Source organism: Pinus tabuliformis, chromosome 8 (assembly GCF_031772625.1).
Source record: "Pinus tabuliformis cultivar Carrire ecotype Pingquan chromosome 8, CPIR1, whole genome shotgun sequence".
In the NCBI taxonomy this organism is placed as follows: Eukaryota; Viridiplantae; Streptophyta; class Pinopsida; order Pinales; family Pinaceae; genus Pinus; species Pinus tabuliformis.
The window spans coordinates 995,421,315-995,440,538 of record NC_142294.1 but is presented as its reverse complement, the minus strand read 5'-3'; the positions used below and the strand labels follow the sequence as shown (position 1 = coordinate 995,440,538).

Here is a 19,224-nt window from a genome sequence, read left to right as displayed (position 1 = left end):
ACAAAGGAGAATCAATCAGCTGATAGCCCTGCAGGAGAAGAGAAATGAACTGTATGACAATCATCAACACAGTCAGAACATAATCAAGAATACATTTGATAAAAAGATCAAAGAAGTTAGTTTCTAGATCAATGACAAAGTGCTGAAATGGGAGGCTAAAATCGAAGAAAAGGGTAAGCACGGTAAGTTTGAGAATCTGTGGAAAGGTCCTTATTAGATCGCTGCTTTCCATGGAAACAACACTTACATTTTGCAGGAAATTGATGGAGAATCATATGCTGGAGGACCTGTTAATGGCAGGTTCCTAAAGCATTATTATTGTTGAAATACTATCAGTTTCTCATAACATTGTATATATCTGTTTTATCAGGGTTTCGTTTTTGATAATAATGACAAGCTGAAACAGAGGGCTTAAGCCCGAGGTGAAGGCCCAAGAAGCCTAAAGGGGATGCTTGTCAAATAAATTTCTGTTTACCATAAGAGGATAAAGCACTGGACCTACGTGTTCTTAGTGGACCACAAGGGCACACTATCCCAAGTGGAGCCACTGTTATCACTTCAGAAAAATTTCAAAATTCTGAGCATCAATTTTATTTCAAAAGATTGGTGTTAGTCTTGGTCTGGTCATTCCATGGTTGTTTTAGAGTCTAAGATTTTGAATAGAGTCTTGTTGGTATGGTCAAATAGGGTCAATACTCTATTCTTGCCTATCACTGGTCCCATATCACACATAAATCCCATATGTCAAACTTATTTCAAGGTTTTTATGCGCTACGAAACTGTTTAAGAGTTTTCGTAGCGCAAAACCCAGTCTAGGTGTTTTCGTAGCGCAAAACCCAGAATTTGCACTCGCTGCGCTACGAAATTGGGGATTCGTGCAGATCCGTAGCAAATCTCATCCAGATGTCAAATCTATCAAAATCCGTTATTTTTACATCATCAGTTGTCAGCCCACACACTTTGCCTATCATTCTCATCATTAGGGTCGTTAGGTGTCTTTGTACGCTCAGGTTGCAAGTTTCAAAAAGAAGCCAAGTATTCACAGTCATGATTATGTTTGGGTTCGTGCATGAGGAGCAAATTGGCTGGCGTTCAATTAGAATTTTTTGAAGATCAAGCGAGGCAGCTTTCCTTATCCATTTCAAGCAAGGCAGTGATCGAGATTAAGACGGTGCAAGCTTCTTCAATATTCACTTTGCAGGAATTCCATGGAGGAGTTTACAGAAAGGAGAGATCATAGGTCAGGCAGGTGTCTGAGAAATGAACCTGAAGGTTTAGATATTATCCTAAAGAACAATGAAGTTGAACGAGCCTTCAAACAGGTTGGCTGTTGGAGATTTTGTGAAAAACTTCAAGGAGGCCATATGCAAGTCACTAGAGAATTTGCTTTAAATTTCACAGGATTGAATTCAAAAGTTGGGGTGCTCGAATTACCAATCTCTCCAGAGGTTATATCTGCGGTCACTAAAATTCCAAGGGGACAGGAGAGATGGTTTAAAAATTTCAAGTTTGATATGACTCCCTGCAAGGAATTTTTGAAGCCAGAGTTCATTGATTCAGACTTAAACAAGTCAGTGCTCTGGAGTTTTGTCAAAGATTCATATGCCAACTTACTTTCTTGCATACAGAGATACTTCACCTGTGAGGGGAGGTATCATAAGGTGTATTCTTATCACTTCAAGCTTCTGCTTCATTTCACTGGAAAGATATCTCTCGATTTTCCTTTCTATTTATGTCGTAGCCTAGGCAAAATGTGTGACAAGTTTCAGTTGAAGAAGGAAGCTTGTGAGACCTCGTTGTTTCATCATGGCTTAGTCAAACTGATCGTTTTGAATGAGCTCCAGAAAATAGATAGGGAATGGTTCATGTTCGTGTTTATGTCTGCTTTCAAGAATGAAACTGGTCTCAGTCCTCAGGCTACGAAGAGTTCTTCACCAGCAGTTAGTTATTGTGCAGAAACAAGATCAAGGAGATTCGTGAAATTGAAGGCTAGGAAACAGGTAAAGGAGCCCACAAGATCACTAGTAATCCAAGACACACCCCAACAGTCACAAAAAGGTAAAGGTTAGATCAAAAAGGGGGTACAAGAGCAATCTACACGTGAAATAGTCTAAAGAAGAGTAACCAGGGGCCAGTTAGCTAAAGAAAAAGGCAAGACAGTGGTTACTGAGGCGAGCCTGGTTTCAAAAGGAAGTCTGCATGATTTGCTTCAAGCTATTCACATTGAGGAGTCTCCTCTGGTTCGAGCAGACTTGATAGAAACAGGTAAAGGCAAAACTAGAAAGGCCAAAACCTCTAAAAATCTCAAATTTGATGATCAGGTTTCTGAATTTGTTTTTAAGCCAAGAAGACCTGTGACAAGGCATTCAAAAGAGATACAAGAGACGCTGCCAGAAGCAAGTGAAACAGGGGAGGTAACAAAATCTCATGAAAGACCTATGGCTTCATCAGAAACATCATCACGGCTGCATAAAAACGATAGAGGTAAGGCAATGATCTCTCAACAAGAGGAATGCAGTTTTGAGGAGTTGAAAAAGAAATTGAAATTAGCAAATCTTGAAATTGCCAAACTAAGAAAAACCTCAAGTAAACATGCAATCAAGGAAGCTTATTTTAATAAAATGGAGGCTCTATGGGAAGACAAAACGATTTCAATACCCGAAGTGGTCAACTGTCATGCTCAATACTACGCCTGCACAGTCCCTGCAATAAAGGAAGCAAGATACATTAGAAAAGTCAATACAAAACTGAGAGTTGGAATCAGAATTATGAAGAGGCAAATCGAAGATCTGAAGATACAACTAAGCCAGCGTGAAGGACATCCTTAGCTAAGAGAAATCACATAGCAAGTAAGGCTAAGTCCTAAATTTTAATAAATTACCTTTTGAAGTTTACCTTGAAGAATGGTGTCTGTGTATTCAGTTTTGAACAGCTTCATGGCAGATGGAAAGCCATTTCAAGAAAAAGAAAGCTCAAGAAAGTCAAATTTTGGCCTTAAACTGTGTTTTTGAAATTACATAACAGTTTCGTAGTGCGCTACGAAACTGCTGTAGCTGCATATTGTGATTCGGTTGACCAATTTTGAGAGACAAAGGGGAAATATTTTTGAAAAGGAGTTTCTGAAAAGGATGATTTGCAAAGTGTAAACATCCAGCAAGGGCAAAACAAGCAGAGGAAAGACATATATGAACTCTAAGCTATATGTTATAAAAGTGATCATTATTTCATAGCTAGTATTGTTCATGAATGCTTCAGGCAGCGTTAAAGAGGTTTTGTCTTCACACGTGTATATGGGCAAGGTCTACAGTGCATGGAAAACAAGATAGTCCAATACATTTTTATGTAATTAAGAAGAACAACAGGGATAATTGACTTCGACAATCCTTATGGAGACCATAGGCAGAAAAACAGGAGCAGCTTCCTAACTTCCAGGAACAGTAAAGGGATAAGGCATCAAGGGTTAGCAGGGAATTTCGAATCACTACCAAAGCTAAATTGAAGAAGGCCATTTGTTAGAGAACGAGTTTGGATTGTAATCAATGCTACTACCAACATGATGAGGAGTTATACTCCTAATTGTTTTAGGTCTCTAGAACTGCCAGTCGACAGTTAGTTACATTTAATAGTTAGTTTTAAGTATCAATAGGTGTCATACTAGGAAGAATTCGAATTCCCCTCATGCTGGAGGAGGAATCTCAGTTATGTAAAGAGCTCTATATATAGGAGAAAATCCAATGTACCCAGGGTTGGAAATTTTCAGAGAAACTCTCATATTGTGCTTTGTGTAAGACTTTGTTTTTAGTAATACAATATTTGGCTTTGCTTCTCAAGAATCAGAAGGAATTCAATGTTCAGAATGTCTTGTATTGTCCTCTTCTCAGTATTTACAGTGGTGGAATGTGTGATTACTTAGAAATCTTTGATTGTGCTCTAACTTCCTTCATACATTTATAAACTGTGTTGTCCTATATGTTTCTGTCTTCTGATGTGTTTTCCCTGTGTTGAATTCTAGATGCCCTGACTTCCATGTAAGGCTAACATTATTATGATATTGAAACATTTTGACTCCATAAGCCCAATGAATATTTTCTAATTGTGTTTCCACCACTTACACTTCTTCATTTGTTTCATAGAGTTAGCCATCTTATTCATTATCAAAATCTTTAATCTTGTGAGAGAGCCCTCTCAGGTTGAGGAGGCTAAGCCTGAACCGAAAGTAGGTTTGAAATAGTTACTCAAGGTCTATCTGATCAGTAGCCTATCAGCGGTTGATTTTGAGATAACAGTGCCCTTGATTAAATGCTAATCGCATACCTTCATACTTGATATAATCTAATGAAATGCCACAATCCCATTGAATCTGAATTCCTGAAAAATGTCAAGTCTGCTGAATTTTGAATAGGATATGATATTCTATTTTCTCCATATGAAGTCCAATGAGGCTGGAACCACTCTCAAACATCCCGAGTCATTTCATGGTAATGTGAAAAATTTAAGTAAAATGATGAAAATGAAAAATAAAGGAGAATGCCACTTTTACTTTAAGAATTTAACATTACCATGAGGGAGCATCTGCTATATTTATATTTTTTTTGCCTTCATTCCTCAACCTAACCCAAGGTGGACCCACCCCCAATATGCAAACTCAACTAAAATTAAAAAAAATAAAAAAAAATCGATTTTCTAAACAGTGCGGTGCTTTTTCCGGAAGTGTGTACGAAATCGTACGATTCGCCCTACGAAGCGCCGCTCTTCGTCGCCGTATGAAGCGCGCTTCGGAGATTCGAAACCGCGCTTCGGAGGGACGCTTCTGGAATTTCCAGGAAGCGTCCAAAACAAGCGGAACCGCGTTTTGGAATTTTGGAGTCACGCTTCCGGGGATGCTTCCTGGACGAATCCGTACGGGACGCACTTCAGGCATTAGATCCGGGGGGGGATGTTTCCTGCAACATTGGGCTGATGTAGTCGACTTCACAGCTCCCCTCGGTCGTACCTTGTACCTGCCCCGTCTTTTGGCTCCTGATCTGCCGCATTGCCTCTATCAACGATCCAAGTCCATCTGGCAACTGAACCTCAACTGTCCAATCTACTCACTACTTGTGCCTTAGTCTATCAAGGGCACAACACATTGAGACTCTTGTTGAGTTGTTCGCAACTTTGTTTGTGAACTACTGTCAATCTGCCCACTGCTGCTTCTCAGCTACTTAGGGACTTTAGCCCACTATGGTCTTCCTGCACTGCTCCAATGAAGACCAACATAGGTCACAAAGGGCTGCCACCTATCACTGCAAGATGTCCATTTCCCAGAATGAACATATGCTAGGAGGACTACCCATCATCTGTTGTAGAAGTCCTTCTCACACACGTTTAAGGCTTCTCAACTACTCCTCCTTGAGCTCAACCACTGCCACTCTAGCAAACACCTAAGTCCATGAAGATGGTGCACACCGGGCTCCAACTTGGACACTATCACGCTGTCCTCCAATAGACCATAAATGCCCAATCCACGTCCACACTTGGTCCACTCTCACGTTGCGTTCCAACAGTGCACGAGTGACCAATACTTGCTATAGCATCTGCTCCTAGTTAGGGCATCCAATACTTAGGAAACCCTTCCTCTTGGCTGCTAACAGATTCCATCAATCAGTCCTCTCCTAGGACACCATGAAGAGAACATCTGCAACATGCTGCTATTGATCTCTTTCCAAGGGAAGCAAGTATACTGTTGTAGTCTCCACCAAAAATCATACAAGAATCCTCCAAGATCTGTGCTTCCTGTCCAACAAGTGTCCAATACACCAACGGGCAATCACTGTAGAACTACCACTGGTTAGGGCATGTAACCTCCAAGTCTGCCCCTCCATGTTTGGCTACTATAGGTTACCAAGATCCATCATCCAAATTGGTCAACACTTGACCCAACATCATAGTTTTAAAACCCACCCGGCTGGAACCAGAAACCGGTCAAACTGGCACAAAACCCCGGTTAAGGCCTCCACTTTGCCCAAGAACAAGAAAAACTGGCCCTAATCGGCCGATTTAGGATGAGATCGACCCGTTTATGGTCAAACTGGTTGTTTCTGTCCTAAACCGGTCGGTTCACTGCCAAGGCCGTTACAGACCCACACGACACAGTTTAGGAAGGTTCCAGGGTGTTTTGGAGGAAAAATAAGGGTTTTTTCCCTCCAAAAACAACCTCTCTAAGCCTTTAAAAGGAGCTTACCCCCTCATTTGTCTCGCACATCTCATTTGGAGTTTTTGTGAGTTTTATTGGGAGCTTGGAGAGTGTTGAGATTTTGCTGGAGTAGTCATCTTGGAGGCTTGAAGTTAGAGTTGGAGCTATTTTGGAGATAGTTTGGATCTGTCAGTAGAGTTGGCATCTTCAAGAGGAGCCGAAGGAAGCTAGTTTGCATTTCCAGGTAAGGATTTTCACTTGAAAAATTCCTTATTTCGTTGCTGTCAATGTATTAAATTTTTTAATGTGTTTTATGCTATCAAATCTCTAGTTATATTCTATCAAATTTTGTTGGCTACAAGGTGCATTTTTTTTCCTAAATTTAGCTTTGGTTTTCCATTTTTTTAGTTGCAATTTTTTTAAATGGCAAATTTCCGTGCAAATTTTAATTATTTCAAGCCAACATGGCTCCAAAAGCCAAGGATAATACATGGGCTCCTTGTGATTTGATTGATGGAAAAATGATATGCAAATTTTTCCATAAATCTATTGGAGGTGGGGGTATTCTCAGATTGAAACAACACTTGGATGGGATAAGAGGTCAAGTAAAGCCATGTGAAGCACCAAATGAAGTGTTAGGTCTTGTTAGGGCAGAATACCTTTCCAAGTTTGAAAATTTTGAGGAGAATAAGGCTAGGTAGAAGGCCCTCCAAGATGAAATTGCAAGGAAGAGGGAATTATTAGAAGCCATGAAAGAGAGTGGGTATCATGTTTATGAGATTCAAGACTCCTCTTCTATCCCTTCCACCAATGACGCCTTTCACTATGTTCTTCCTCTTGGCCAACAATCAAAAGGGACAAAGAGAACAAACATCCAAAGTTATTTTTCATTCTCTACCACCATTGCCTCTGCTAATCCTACTTCTTCCCAGCGAAGTCGTCAACCCACTTTGGATCAACATTGGAAAAAACAATGCAAAGAAACTTTTTATCAATACATTGCTAGATGGTGGTACGATGCAGATATCCCATTTAATGCTACTCGCTCACCTTATTACCAAGCTATGTGGGACTCTGTTATAGTTGTAGGAAAGGGCTTCAAAGGCCCTAGTATGCATGACTTGAGGGGAGCTCTTTTGCAAAAAGAGATTTCTTCCATTGATGAGTATTTAGCCGACTATAAAGAGTCATGGCTCAAAATAGGTTGTTCCATCATGTCAGATGGACGGACCAATGGAAAGCACCACACTATCATTAATTTGCTTGTTTCTTGCCCCTAAGGAACCATGTTTTTGAGATCAGTTGATGCATCTGATAAGGTGAAGGATGCAACCCTTCTATTTGAGATTTTGGATGACATTATTCAGGAAGCGGGAGAGGAAAATGTTGTGTAGGCCATCACAGATAATGCCTCAAACTATGTTCTTGCTGGAAAGATGCTTTAGTCCAAATATAAGACCATATTTTGGACTCGTGCTGCATATTGCATAGACCTCATGCTTGAGGACATCGACAAAGTGGAATGGGTAAAAAACACTGTAGAGCATGCCAAGTGCATTACAAAATACATTTACAACCACTCATGGGTATTGAGCTTAATGAGGAAAAACACTCGGGGCAAAGAGCTTGTTAGGCTTGCAATTACGAGATTTGCAACTCACTTGCTCACATTGCAATGTCTTTATTCTCAACAGAAAAACCTGCAGAAAATGTTTTCTTCTGATGATTGGACTGAATCTCGGTGGGCTCGTAGACAAGATGGCAAAGTCACCAAAAAGAAAGTTTTTGACAATTATTTTTGGAAAAGGTTTGCAGTGTTTGTGAAAATTACTGAGATCCTTGTTAAGGTGCTAAGGATGGTGGATGGGGAAATTGGCCATGGGCTACATTTATGAGGCTATGGATCAGGCAAAGGAGTAGATACGATCAATTTAAAAGGATAGGCTAGCTAAATATGGCCGTATATGGGAGATCATTGATAATGGATGGAACAATCAACTCCATCGTTGTATACATGCAGCTGGGCATTTTTTGAACCCAAAGTATCATTATAAAGCTCGACTAGGAGATCTACGGGATAGGGAGGTGCGCATGGTCCCTATCCATGTAGACCAGTTGGAAATACATAAACAACCTACTATTTTTAGTATGGTAGCGGGTACCTTTGGAAAATTTTTGGCAAAGATGGCGACAAATGTGGATCAACCAGGTAAGCAATTCCAATTTGTTTTTCTTTTCAAGTTAAATTGTTTACAAATTTACAATTCAAATTATATATAAATACTTGTACTTTGTAAATAAGTAATGAAATGAACTAAGTTACTAATCAATGTCTTTTTCTTTACAGCACATTGGTGGGAGTCATTTGGCGGCCAATGTCCTCAATTGCAAAAGTTTGTAATTAGAGTCCTTAGCCAAACTTGTAGTGCTTCAGGTTGTGAGTGCAATTGGTTTGTTTTTGAGCACATACACACGAAGAAAAGAGACCATTCAGATCAAAAACAATTAAATGAGTTTGTCTTCGTGCAATACAACCTTCGACTAAGGTGGAACCAAATGATGAACAAAACACTTGATCTAGATGCCATTGTGTTGGACGATATTAATCCAACATCAGAGTGGGTGGAGCAGACTGAAGATCCTGTGTTTGATGCCGATTTTGATATTGACATGGCATTAGCGGGGGATGAAGCAGATTTGGTGGCGCCATCAGAACCAGGATTAGTGGCCGCATCAAGGAAAGGAAAACAATCAATGGAAGGCACTAGTCGTGCAACTCGAGCAACTCGTGCTTTAATTAGGTCCACTTCTATTGTTATTGATGGCAGTGCTACTAAGGTTGCAAAGATGCTAAGGCATCCTCAGACTCTGAACTAGATGATGTCTATGTAGCTCCTGATGATGATCCTGTGTCTAGTAGTGGTGATGAATTTGATGATTGATCATGTGTAGAGTCTAGACTGTAGCCTTGTAGTAGGCCAACGACCTCATAGCTTGTAGCATTGTTTTTGGACTTATAGGCCATTTATCAAGGCCTTAACTGACAACTCTATCTCTCCACGAGATCGGAGTACAATGTTGGCAAGACCAAGGATGTATAAACACCCTCATCATTGTCTCTCTTGGAACATACCCCACCCGGGTTCTCAGGGTGTGTTCCACTAGAACTATTCTTATCTTGGATTCCCAGTCCTCAAAGAATATCGGCCCTCTACTGCTACTCTTATCTTGGATGCCCTAATACATCCTCAAAGAGCATTGAATGCCAGATGTTTACCCAATCCTCCATTCTGCCTTCCCAAGTGAAGACAAGAATGATGTGTCTACCTCTCCCTCTTAATTAGGGAGGACATATCTATTTCAATAAAGGAATGTATTCATTCCTACAGAAGGAATGTACCTAAGCTCCCTCTTGGCTTAGGAATTTCCAAGTTTCTTCCAAGTAAGAAACTTGTTTCCAGGCTCCCTCTTAATTAGGGACCTACAACAACTCCTCAAGTGGAGATGATGGGACAACCAGCTGTTGGAAGAACTACTCCTCATGATGTCATGAACTTCTTTTCGATATGTAGGAGTCTTCATGTTTGGAACTTCTACATAGGGCACCGACCATCCAACACTTTCATCCATGAGTCAGCCATGTCATCATCAGAATAGTGATCCATTAGTCCATATTTGGCCTTCCTTCATGCCATGCTGCCTTCTTCATGCCATCTTTACTTAAGGATCTTTCATCCTACTACATGTGCATTGATTGTGGAAGACATCCATAAATCTTCCCTTGGAAGACTTGCTTGAACCCATCCAGATAAAGGAATGAACATTTAAAATCAACATTACCTTTGTGATGGTCTTTCATCATGACATCTTCTAGTTTGCGTCAACATGCTGCATACATATCGACACATCTCCCAAACATGTATATTGTCAAGGGTCTCTTTCTTTTTCAGACTCCATCAAAGTCTTCATATTTGTCATGGAGATATCTAGTCAAATCCTCTTGGTCTTTTGGATGTTGATTGTCTTTAACATGGTTGCATATTCAATGATCTCTTCCTTCCTTTCGTAACATATCTCATTCCCAGGAGCTTGCATTCAGAGTTCCTCAATTGTTGTCAACCACCTCATACTTTATATGAGAACATATTATGTTGATTTCATCTAGTGAATGTGTGACCCATGCATTCCTGCATTCCTTTGAGGGAGGAGATCCTTTCTTTTGATCATGCTCTTAAGATATAACATTGGTTCATGATATCTGTAACCATATGACATGAATTCCACAATATCAAATGTAAGCATACATACCTCATTTTTCCTTTGGGTCATCTAGGCTTCTTGTAGCAGTGTCCTTGATTGAAAGAGCTCCAATCCCTTGATCTGCTTCGCTTTTATATCATCATACCACCATCCTTTGAAAACACTTGCTTTTTCTCGTGATCGGTGAACCTTTCAATGAAGATTCCATCAGAGAATCTTGAGGATCTAAAGTATCCCCATCAACAAATGTTTTCTTTCGAAAGATGTATGATGAACCTTGTACTAGATGACCTTGCCACTTATATTCTTGAATTCCATAGATTCTAATCATCTTTCATGCTTCTCTATGATGATATCTCGAGCTCTTGTTCCCAATGCTTCTATGATGCCTTGATGCATCCCATTTAGTGAATCATGATAGCCATATCTTACAATAGAAGACTTAGGAACTTGAAAAGAACTTAGGTGAGGAAGACTATCTCAATAATGGAGATCTATTACTTCGTCCTTCTTGGATTTCTTCTTTTTAGTTTCCTCCACTTCTTCGGTGATATGAGCTTCTTATCTTCTTTTGTTATTATCCTTCTTGATCTTAGGACAGTCTCTTTTGTAGTGTCTATATTCTTGATATCCATAGCATTGAATTTTAGACATGTCTCTTTTCTTTTTCCAAGCACTAGACTTTCCGATTTTTTCCTTTCTTCTTGTTATTGCAGCATAAGCTTGATTTTGCTTACCTTCTCCCACATCATATTTGGCCTTTAGTCTAGATTCTTCAATCTTGCACAGTTACCATAGATCCTGGAATGGAGTAGTTTCTTTTGTTCCATAAACACTTGAAGTAAAGTTACCCCACTCCTCTGGTAGTGCATTTAATACTACTGTAGTCATTTCACTATCAGACATGACTTCTCCCAATTCTTGTAGTTGATCTCGGATCTTAGATATCCTTGTAAAGTATGAGGCTATTTTATCTTCCTTAAACATCTTCATCTCGTAGAGTTCTTGCCTTAATGATATGACTTCTCTATCAGTGCTTATAGAATATAGCTCTACTAGTTTGTCATAGATTTCTTTTGAAGTTGCAAGTTTAGATACATAGGGGATGAGGGGATCCTTGATGGATTCTATAAGAATCCTTTGAGCCCTAACTTCCCCTTTCATATACTTGGCAAGTGCTTGAGCATCTCCTTCTCCTGGTTTGGTGATAGATCCTTTGACATGATCCATGACCTCATTTTCAATGAGACTTAGATCTGTCCTTTTCTTCCATGCAAGATAGTTTGAAGCCCAACCAATTTGTTGCTTTCCTTGCAAAAAGACATTTTTGACAGATTCAGATAAGGTCGTATACTTACTTGATAGGATGCTCCTTTCTCCTTGTTGCTTCCTTGATGTTGATAATAATATAGAGGATAGAAAACTTCTTCTTCATGAAGGTAGTTTTCTTCATGAATGATTGTTTATCCCACAGAGAGTGAGATGACACCACCTTTTGATCTAGCTTCCTTTGGATGAATAGTCTTCAAAACACTTTAACTTGATTTGAGGATCTCTTCAATTTGAGTAGATGTAGGATTTTGGCCTTCTTGTCTTGATGATGATCCCAATACTTCTTTGATCTAAGGGTTATGATTCTTCCTTTCACTTCAAGATAATTTTCGCTTTGATGCCTTCCTTGAAATTTGATCCTTTTGTGTCTCTTGATAAGATGCCCTTCCTTGACTTAGTTACCTTAGTTTTGATACCATGTTGAGAAATCTAGGGCATAGAGATTAAGTGATTTCTATTCTATTAGTAATTTCTTGTGAGTGCCTTTTTTATTTCTTTAGATTATGATCGTCTTTTACTTAGGTTATTAGTGTTCTTCTTCATCAAACAACTACCAATGCATAAACCAATAAAGACAAGAGACAAAGAATATAGGCTATCAACCAGGGCCAAAACCTCTCACTCTTTCAGTGGAAAACCCGAACAAATTCTTTTTATAGAGAGATTCCAATTGACGAATACCAAAACCACGACCCTTGACCTATTTGCCACTCCAAGACCAAGACACAAGCTCTCTTGATAGTGAACTTTTTGCTCCTTTCCTCTTCTCGACGACTCTTCCTCTTCTACCTTCTTAGCACCGAGACATTATCATCACCGAGATCTATTCACTGTGATAACACCGATATCTCCTTACTTTATCATCACTGAGATGTTACAACATTGAGACCTTCTTTCTGTGGTAGTAATGAGCAGTGTTGTGAAAATCGCGATAAAATGAAAAAATCGCGATTTTTTCCCTTTTCCGATAAAATCGCGATAATTAAACGAAATAATCGCCGGATTTTTTTTGCCGATTTTTATTGAAATAATCGCGATAAAAATGAAAAAATCGCGATAAAAACTTAGAAAATCGCCGGGGGTCGTGACAACATAGTTTTATAACGTTTTTTCATGAGCTCATTTGGACAGTCGCGCGCGGAGGGAGGAGGAGCTCTTGGAGACCTAGCTGAAGAGGGTTTTTAACCAAATCTAAGTGCTTAGAGGAGAAAATCAAGAGGAGACCACCGATTTCTCCATAGAAACGGTATGTGGATTAATTTTTTTTTGTTTTCATTGTTTAAAAACATTGTTTTTGTATGTTTTTCATTGTTTTTGGTTGGGAAACTTGGTATGGGCACCGTTTTTCCTTTGTTTTCATTGTTTTTAAAGATTTTTTTGTATTTCTTCATTGTTTTGGTTGGGTAACTTGGTATGACTATGGGAACCAATTTTTTTTTTTGTTTTCATTTTTTTTAAACATTGTTTATGTTTTTTTCATTGTTTTTGCCATTTGGTTGGGTAACTTGGGTTTGGAATGGTTGGGTAATTTGTGTTTGAAACTTTGAACCTTGGAATGGTTGTTTTAGGTTGGGTTAGGGTAACTTGGATTTTCATTGTACCATCATCAATGTAAAAATTAAAAATTAAAATACTAAATTGTAATTTGTAAATTTGTAACTTGTAATTTTGTAAATGCTAAATTGTAATCCTAATCCTTATTTTCCCATAGGTTCACAACTGCACCAAAACACCATTCAAGACTTCAAGTTTGCAACTTCAAAGTTCAAAAACAAACATGCCAAGGAAATTGGATCCTTTCTGGGAATATGGTGTACCTGATTCTCCGAATGATAGACTAAACTTGAGTTGCAATTTGTGTGGCCATCCTATGTCCGGGGGGGTGTACAGATTGAAGTTTCACCTTGCAAAAATCCCTGGACATGATGTGGGGCCTTGTACAAATACAACTCCTGAACTTATCCAAAGAGCCATGAGAGCATTGGAAACTTTAGAGCAGACTAGAGAGGCCAAAGAAGAACTCAAAAGGCAATTAAAAAGGTCAGCTGGAGGAATTGGGCCAAGTGGCACTGCAGCATCAACCAATCCGATAGTTGCATCATCATTTTTTGTTTCTAGAACCACACTCGGTTCACAGCCATCTATCGGGTCAATGCTAAAAAGAACTGAGAAAGAACAAGCTGACAAGTTGCTGGCAAAATTTCTCCTCTGGAGTGATATTCCTTTCAGCATTGTAAGGAATAATCCATTTTTCCAACCCGCTGTTGATGCTATTGCCAGTGTTGGTCCGGGGTACAAAATCCCTTCTTATCATGATTTCAGAGGCTGGATTCTTCAAAATGAAAAGCGTGACTGCACCCAAAGATTAGAGGATTTTAGGGCATCATGCGCACAAACAGGATGCACTGTTATGTCAGATTGTTGGACTGACCAAAAGGGGAGAACCCTTATAAACTTCTTGGTTAGTTGTCCCAAGGGGACTATGTTTATCAAATCTGTTGATGCATTTGCACGAATCAAAGATGCAAGAACTTTATGTGATTTGCTAGATTTGTTTATTTTGGAGGTGGGTGAACAAAATGTTGTCCAAGTCATAACGGACAATGCTGCAAATTATGTTGCTGCTGGCAGGATGCTTATGGACAGGCATCCTACTTTATTTTGGACACCTTGTGCGGCACACTGTATTGATTTGATGTTGGAGGACATAGGGAAAATTCCCTTTGTCAAAGATATTGTTGATTCATCCAAAAGCATTACAAAATTTATATATAACCACACATCTGTGCTTAGCTTGATGAGAAGATTCACCAACAACAAAGAGTTGGTGCGCCCCGCCATTACACAATTTGCCACCAGTTTCATATCTCTTCAATCCCTCTTGAATTCTATGTGGGATGTGAAGAGAATGTTTCTTTCAGAGGAGTGGCGTGCTTTGCCAATGAGCCACAAACCAGAGGGAGAGGCTGTATGCAGATTGGTTTCATACCAGGAAGACTTTTGGGCAGGAGTGCAAGAGGTGTGCGCCGTTACTGAACCTTTGGTAAAGGTTCTTCGGTTGGTTGATGGTGAGAAGCCCGCAATGGGCTATTTGTATGAAGCCATGGACAGGGCCAAAGAAGCCATTCAGGCCTACTATGATGATAAGGGAGATGATGGGTTTCAGAAACAACTCCTTCTATGGGGAGTAATTGATGAGCGATGGAACAACACACTCCATCGTCCCATTCATGCTGTTGGGCTTTTTCTGAACCCTGCATTTTCTTATGCGTGTGGGTTTGATTTTGATGCTGAGATCATGGATGGATTCTTATCCTGTGTCCAGAAGATGGTGCGATCTCCAGAACAACGTATAGAGATCTCTAAACAAATTGAGACATATAGGATGGCAGGTGGCACATTTGGCTTTGAGATGGCTGTCAATGATAGGGTGATTAAAATGCCAGGTATTTTTTAGTTTATAACTTCGTTTCAAATTTCATTGTCTCTTCAAATTCCATTTTTTTCTTATGTTTATTTAAAATTTTATTTGTAATTTTGTTGTAGATGCATGGTGGAAAATGTATGGTGGCAGGGTACCCCTTCTGCAAAAGCTTGCCATTCGCATCCTCAGCCAAACATGTAGCTCCTCAGGATGTGAGCGCAACTGGAGTGTATTTGAAGAAATACACAACAAGAAGCGCAACAGGTTAACACTTAAACATTTAAAATATTGCAAATTTCCAAATAAATTTTTGAATTCATTAAACAATATTTTTTTAATAATTATTAATTATTATTTCGTGATCTTTGTACAGGTTGGAGTTCCAGCGACTTAATGACATGGTCTACGTCTACTACAATCTTCGATTGTGGGTGAGGCAACTTGAGAGGACACCTGATGTGGATGCCATCTCATTGGATGGGATTGACACCACTGCTGCATGGAGGGTTGAGGCCGAGAGGCCTCTCATGGAGTCTGCTGATGATTGGTTAGTGCAGGATGTAGTGGAAGGGGAGGAGGAGGAGGAGGAGGTGGAGGAGGAGGACGAGGAACAAGAGGAGGAGGTGACACCGCCTGCCCAGGCTACCACTACCACTAGTAGAGGACGTGGTCTACCTCCTATAGCTCCTACTTCTAGTTCTTCAGCTTCTAGAGCACATCAGACTCCACTGCCATCTCCACTAGCACGGGCACCAGCATCTACATCTAGAGGGAAAGGGAAAGCTGTGGCATTTTCTTGCAAGAGGGGCAGAGGAAATCAATAGGATTAGACTTTCATTTTATTGTATATGACATTATGACATGATGAGATACATTATCATATTTTTTGTTGATATTTTGTTGCTGAGTTGGGACTCAGGAGTCAGGACTTACTAATCAGGACATGATTCAATGTTATGTGTGATTTTAGCGCTAGAAATGATATTAAACATCTTATATATTAGTTTTTTTTATCATATTTATGTATCAATGTATTTATTTTATGTTGTAGATGGTTTAGATATTAAAAAAATTGAAAAAAATGAAAAAAATGAATATTTTTGTACCAAAAGATTATTTCCGATTATTTCCGATAATTTCCCGATAATTCTGATTTTTTCCGATTTTTTCCTCGCGCCGATATTATCCCGATGACGATTAATGCAACATTGGTATTAAGAGCCTCCTACTGTGATGACATTGGAACCTTCTTACTGAGGTGGTACCAAATTCTTGTTATTGTGGTGACACCAAAATAGTGATTGCACCGTGACCTTGATTGTGAGATAATACCGAGACTGTGAGATAGTGACACTGAGATATCACCGAGACCTTTTGTTTGAGATTATCCGAAATCTTCTTCATTGTGATCTTTCCTATGATTTATCTGAACTCCTGTCACAGTGTACTGAACTTATCTTCTGAAATTCTCTGAGCTATATCTCAGAGATCATCTAACTGTTTTACTGTGATATCCACACCTTATTTCAGAGACCAGTCCGCATCTGTTTCAGAGACTAATCTGAGATGCTATGGTGTCGTAATGCGAAGACCTTAGGCTGGTATATATAGTTGTTTCCCCCAATAAATAAGGCGACATGACTTTGCTGAAAGGTTGTGTCTCCATATATGCTAACATGACTTCACTTATGGAAGTCAAGTAGAAGAGGGATGACTTATGCTTGTCTTGGAGGGCTACTTGACAATGCTATTGACTCATACATAAGTGTAATATGCCTAAGAAGGCTCCTTCATACATGACATATAATCAAATTGATTTTATGATCAATCCTAAGGGCTCACAATGGTAGTCATACTAAAATAAAATTCCTTGCTCATGAAACCCATGCGACAAGCATAATAATAATTTTATTTTTCTTCTTTTCATCAATTACATAAAATCACAATTACACGTCATTATGAAGATCGAACCTAGTTACTTTTCAACACTAGGAAGATAGGAAAATGATTGGAAATCTTGTGAAAATCTATCCATGATCTGCACCAGATCTTCTCTATAACTGAATGGCGAACCAAACACTGATTGAGTCTCTTATGGACTCCAATACCCAAACAATTAAATAAATAGGTAGGCTCGAGCTTAATTGGAGCTACATCCATAAGCCTACTTAACTCTAATTTGTTAAGGAAGAAATCAAATAGATAATCAACCTGCGCATTGTTGCCCCAAATTTTAGAGTGATTCAAAATGAAGTTCAAATCTTCTCCAAGAATGAGATTTTCTTCATTTATCCATGGCAACTTGAAGACCTTGTCCAAGTGCCCTCAACGTTCCAAATAAGGCACATATATGTTGACAATAGTGAAAGTGAGGTCCAAGCTCTTGCTAAGAACCACAATACATAGACCTGAAGCAAATGCAAAAGAGTTCAACAAAAAGATGTATTGGCTCCATCTAGATCTAGTAACCACATCGCCCAAGTGCCCATTTGAATCCAAAGTAGTAAAGTCCCAATTACCCAAGGTCTTCTTTCTTGATGTAATTACAATATCTCCCTGACCCATGGATTCTTGAATTACAATCACCTTTGGAGAATTGGTTTCCACCAAGTCTTAGGGCTAGAGTTTTGGCTTCTCCCCCCATCCCTCGAGCGTTTATAGATAGGACTTTCATGGGTAACTAAGGTAAGGGGCTTGCCTTGCTTTAAGGGCCTCAAAAATAGACATATGCCTCCCTTGGTTTATCTCTGAAATCACTTTTTCCTATGCTTTATTTGTTAAATCTCTTAATACCATTCCATATTTATTTTCTCACAACGATTAATTATTCTCAACAATTTTTTTTATTAACCAAATAAACTTTGAATTGTTGAAAAATGAAATCTTTGGTATTTTAACTTCCATAGATTTATGTGCAACGAAAATAAAATCGGAGAGAGATCAATCACATATTACAACTGATAAACACCCACAGCAATTCTCCTTCATTAATTAGTCTCAGGAAAACCAAGGTTTCAACCAACAGAGAATTTACAAAGAAAAATATGGTGACTGGAACTTGCAACTCGGTCCCATTGGAATAATTTGGCCCAAGGAAATTTGGCCAACTGGAAACTAGTCACTGAAGAAATTTGGCTTGGAGAAAATTAGCTCACTCACCTCTTACCAGTAAATAGGTCCCTATGCCTTGCCCTCGCTTGGCCTTTGTGAACTCACAAATCAGCCCTGGCAGATCGGTCTCCCCAACAATTGCACCTCCTGTTAATTTGGCCGCTTAGGGACAAATTCCCTCCTTTGGACAACCTTCCTCATCTAGAGAAGACCTTCTTTGCCCTTGGAAGAATTTAATTTGGTCAAGGAAAAATATATTTTTAATGTAAAAGCCCACATGTGCGTAAAATTTCAGGTCGGCCTAGAAGTCAAATTGGGTCTCCTCCAATGCTATTAAATAGACCTAATGCCACATCACTTTGGAGCATCTCATCATAAGCATTCAACTTATGGATGGAAGGACCCCAGGTTGAAGCCGAATAGCTATGAAACGATGACTTTGGTTTAAATTGCAGGATCTTTTCACATGTGCGAGGAGGTCTTTTTCTGTTGATTGAAGTTTGACTTTTGTTTCGGGCATTTTGATCAACTCGTTGAGCAACTTTGACTTGTCATTTTGACCTAATTTGGATCTGTTTTTGGAGGCCGCATTCTTTTTCACAAGGATTGAGGTTTTCTGGGTTGTTTGACTTCTTTTGACTACAAACTTTGACCATAGAGAACCCGAAGTTTGATAGTGGACTCTTTCTCCTTTGATCGAATTCTTGTTGACTATTTTTGATGGGTTTGACCATTGACTTGTGGACTGGTTAGGGCATCTTTGACTGCTATTGACTATTTCAAAATTGCAGACTTTGACTTGTTCACCGGATTTGACTTCGAGGCTCATCTTTTGGATATAGGTTGGTTGATCTCTTGGATAGTCAAAGAATTGACTTTGACTCTTTTGTTGATGAATTGAATCATTGTATCTCTCTGCTGA

General features: G+C 39.2%; 2 protein-coding genes across 2 annotated transcripts in view; both read left to right on the top strand.

Moving 5' to 3' along the window:
• Nucleotides 1-19,224, top strand: part of LOC149238752 (putative protein phosphatase 2C 25) — a 341,969-nt gene that overhangs the window by 74,836 nt on the left and 247,909 nt on the right. The gene's annotated exons all lie outside the window — the stretch shown is intronic.
• On the top strand, nucleotides 15,323-16,098 carry LOC149238755 (uncharacterized). The gene is made up of 2 exons (XM_089367031.1): nucleotides 15,323-15,455; nucleotides 15,565-16,098. Exons 1-2 carry the CDS (start codon nucleotides 15,328-15,330, stop codon nucleotides 16,013-16,015), a joined length of 579 nt encoding a protein of 192 aa, XP_089223157.1. The 5' UTR covers nucleotides 15,323-15,327; the 3' UTR covers nucleotides 16,016-16,098.

What these genes read in the sequence shown, in the direction of transcription:
- LOC149238755 (XM_089367031.1), top strand. Translation starts at nt 15,328, where the DNA reads ATGTATGGTGGCAGGGTACCCCTTCTGCAAAAGCTTGCCATTCGCATC. An exon ending in CACAACAAGAAGCGCAACAG is followed by an intron (nt 15,456 to 15,564) that starts GTTAACACTTAA and finishes ATCTTTGTACAG; the next exon opens with GTTGGAGTTCCAGCGACTTA.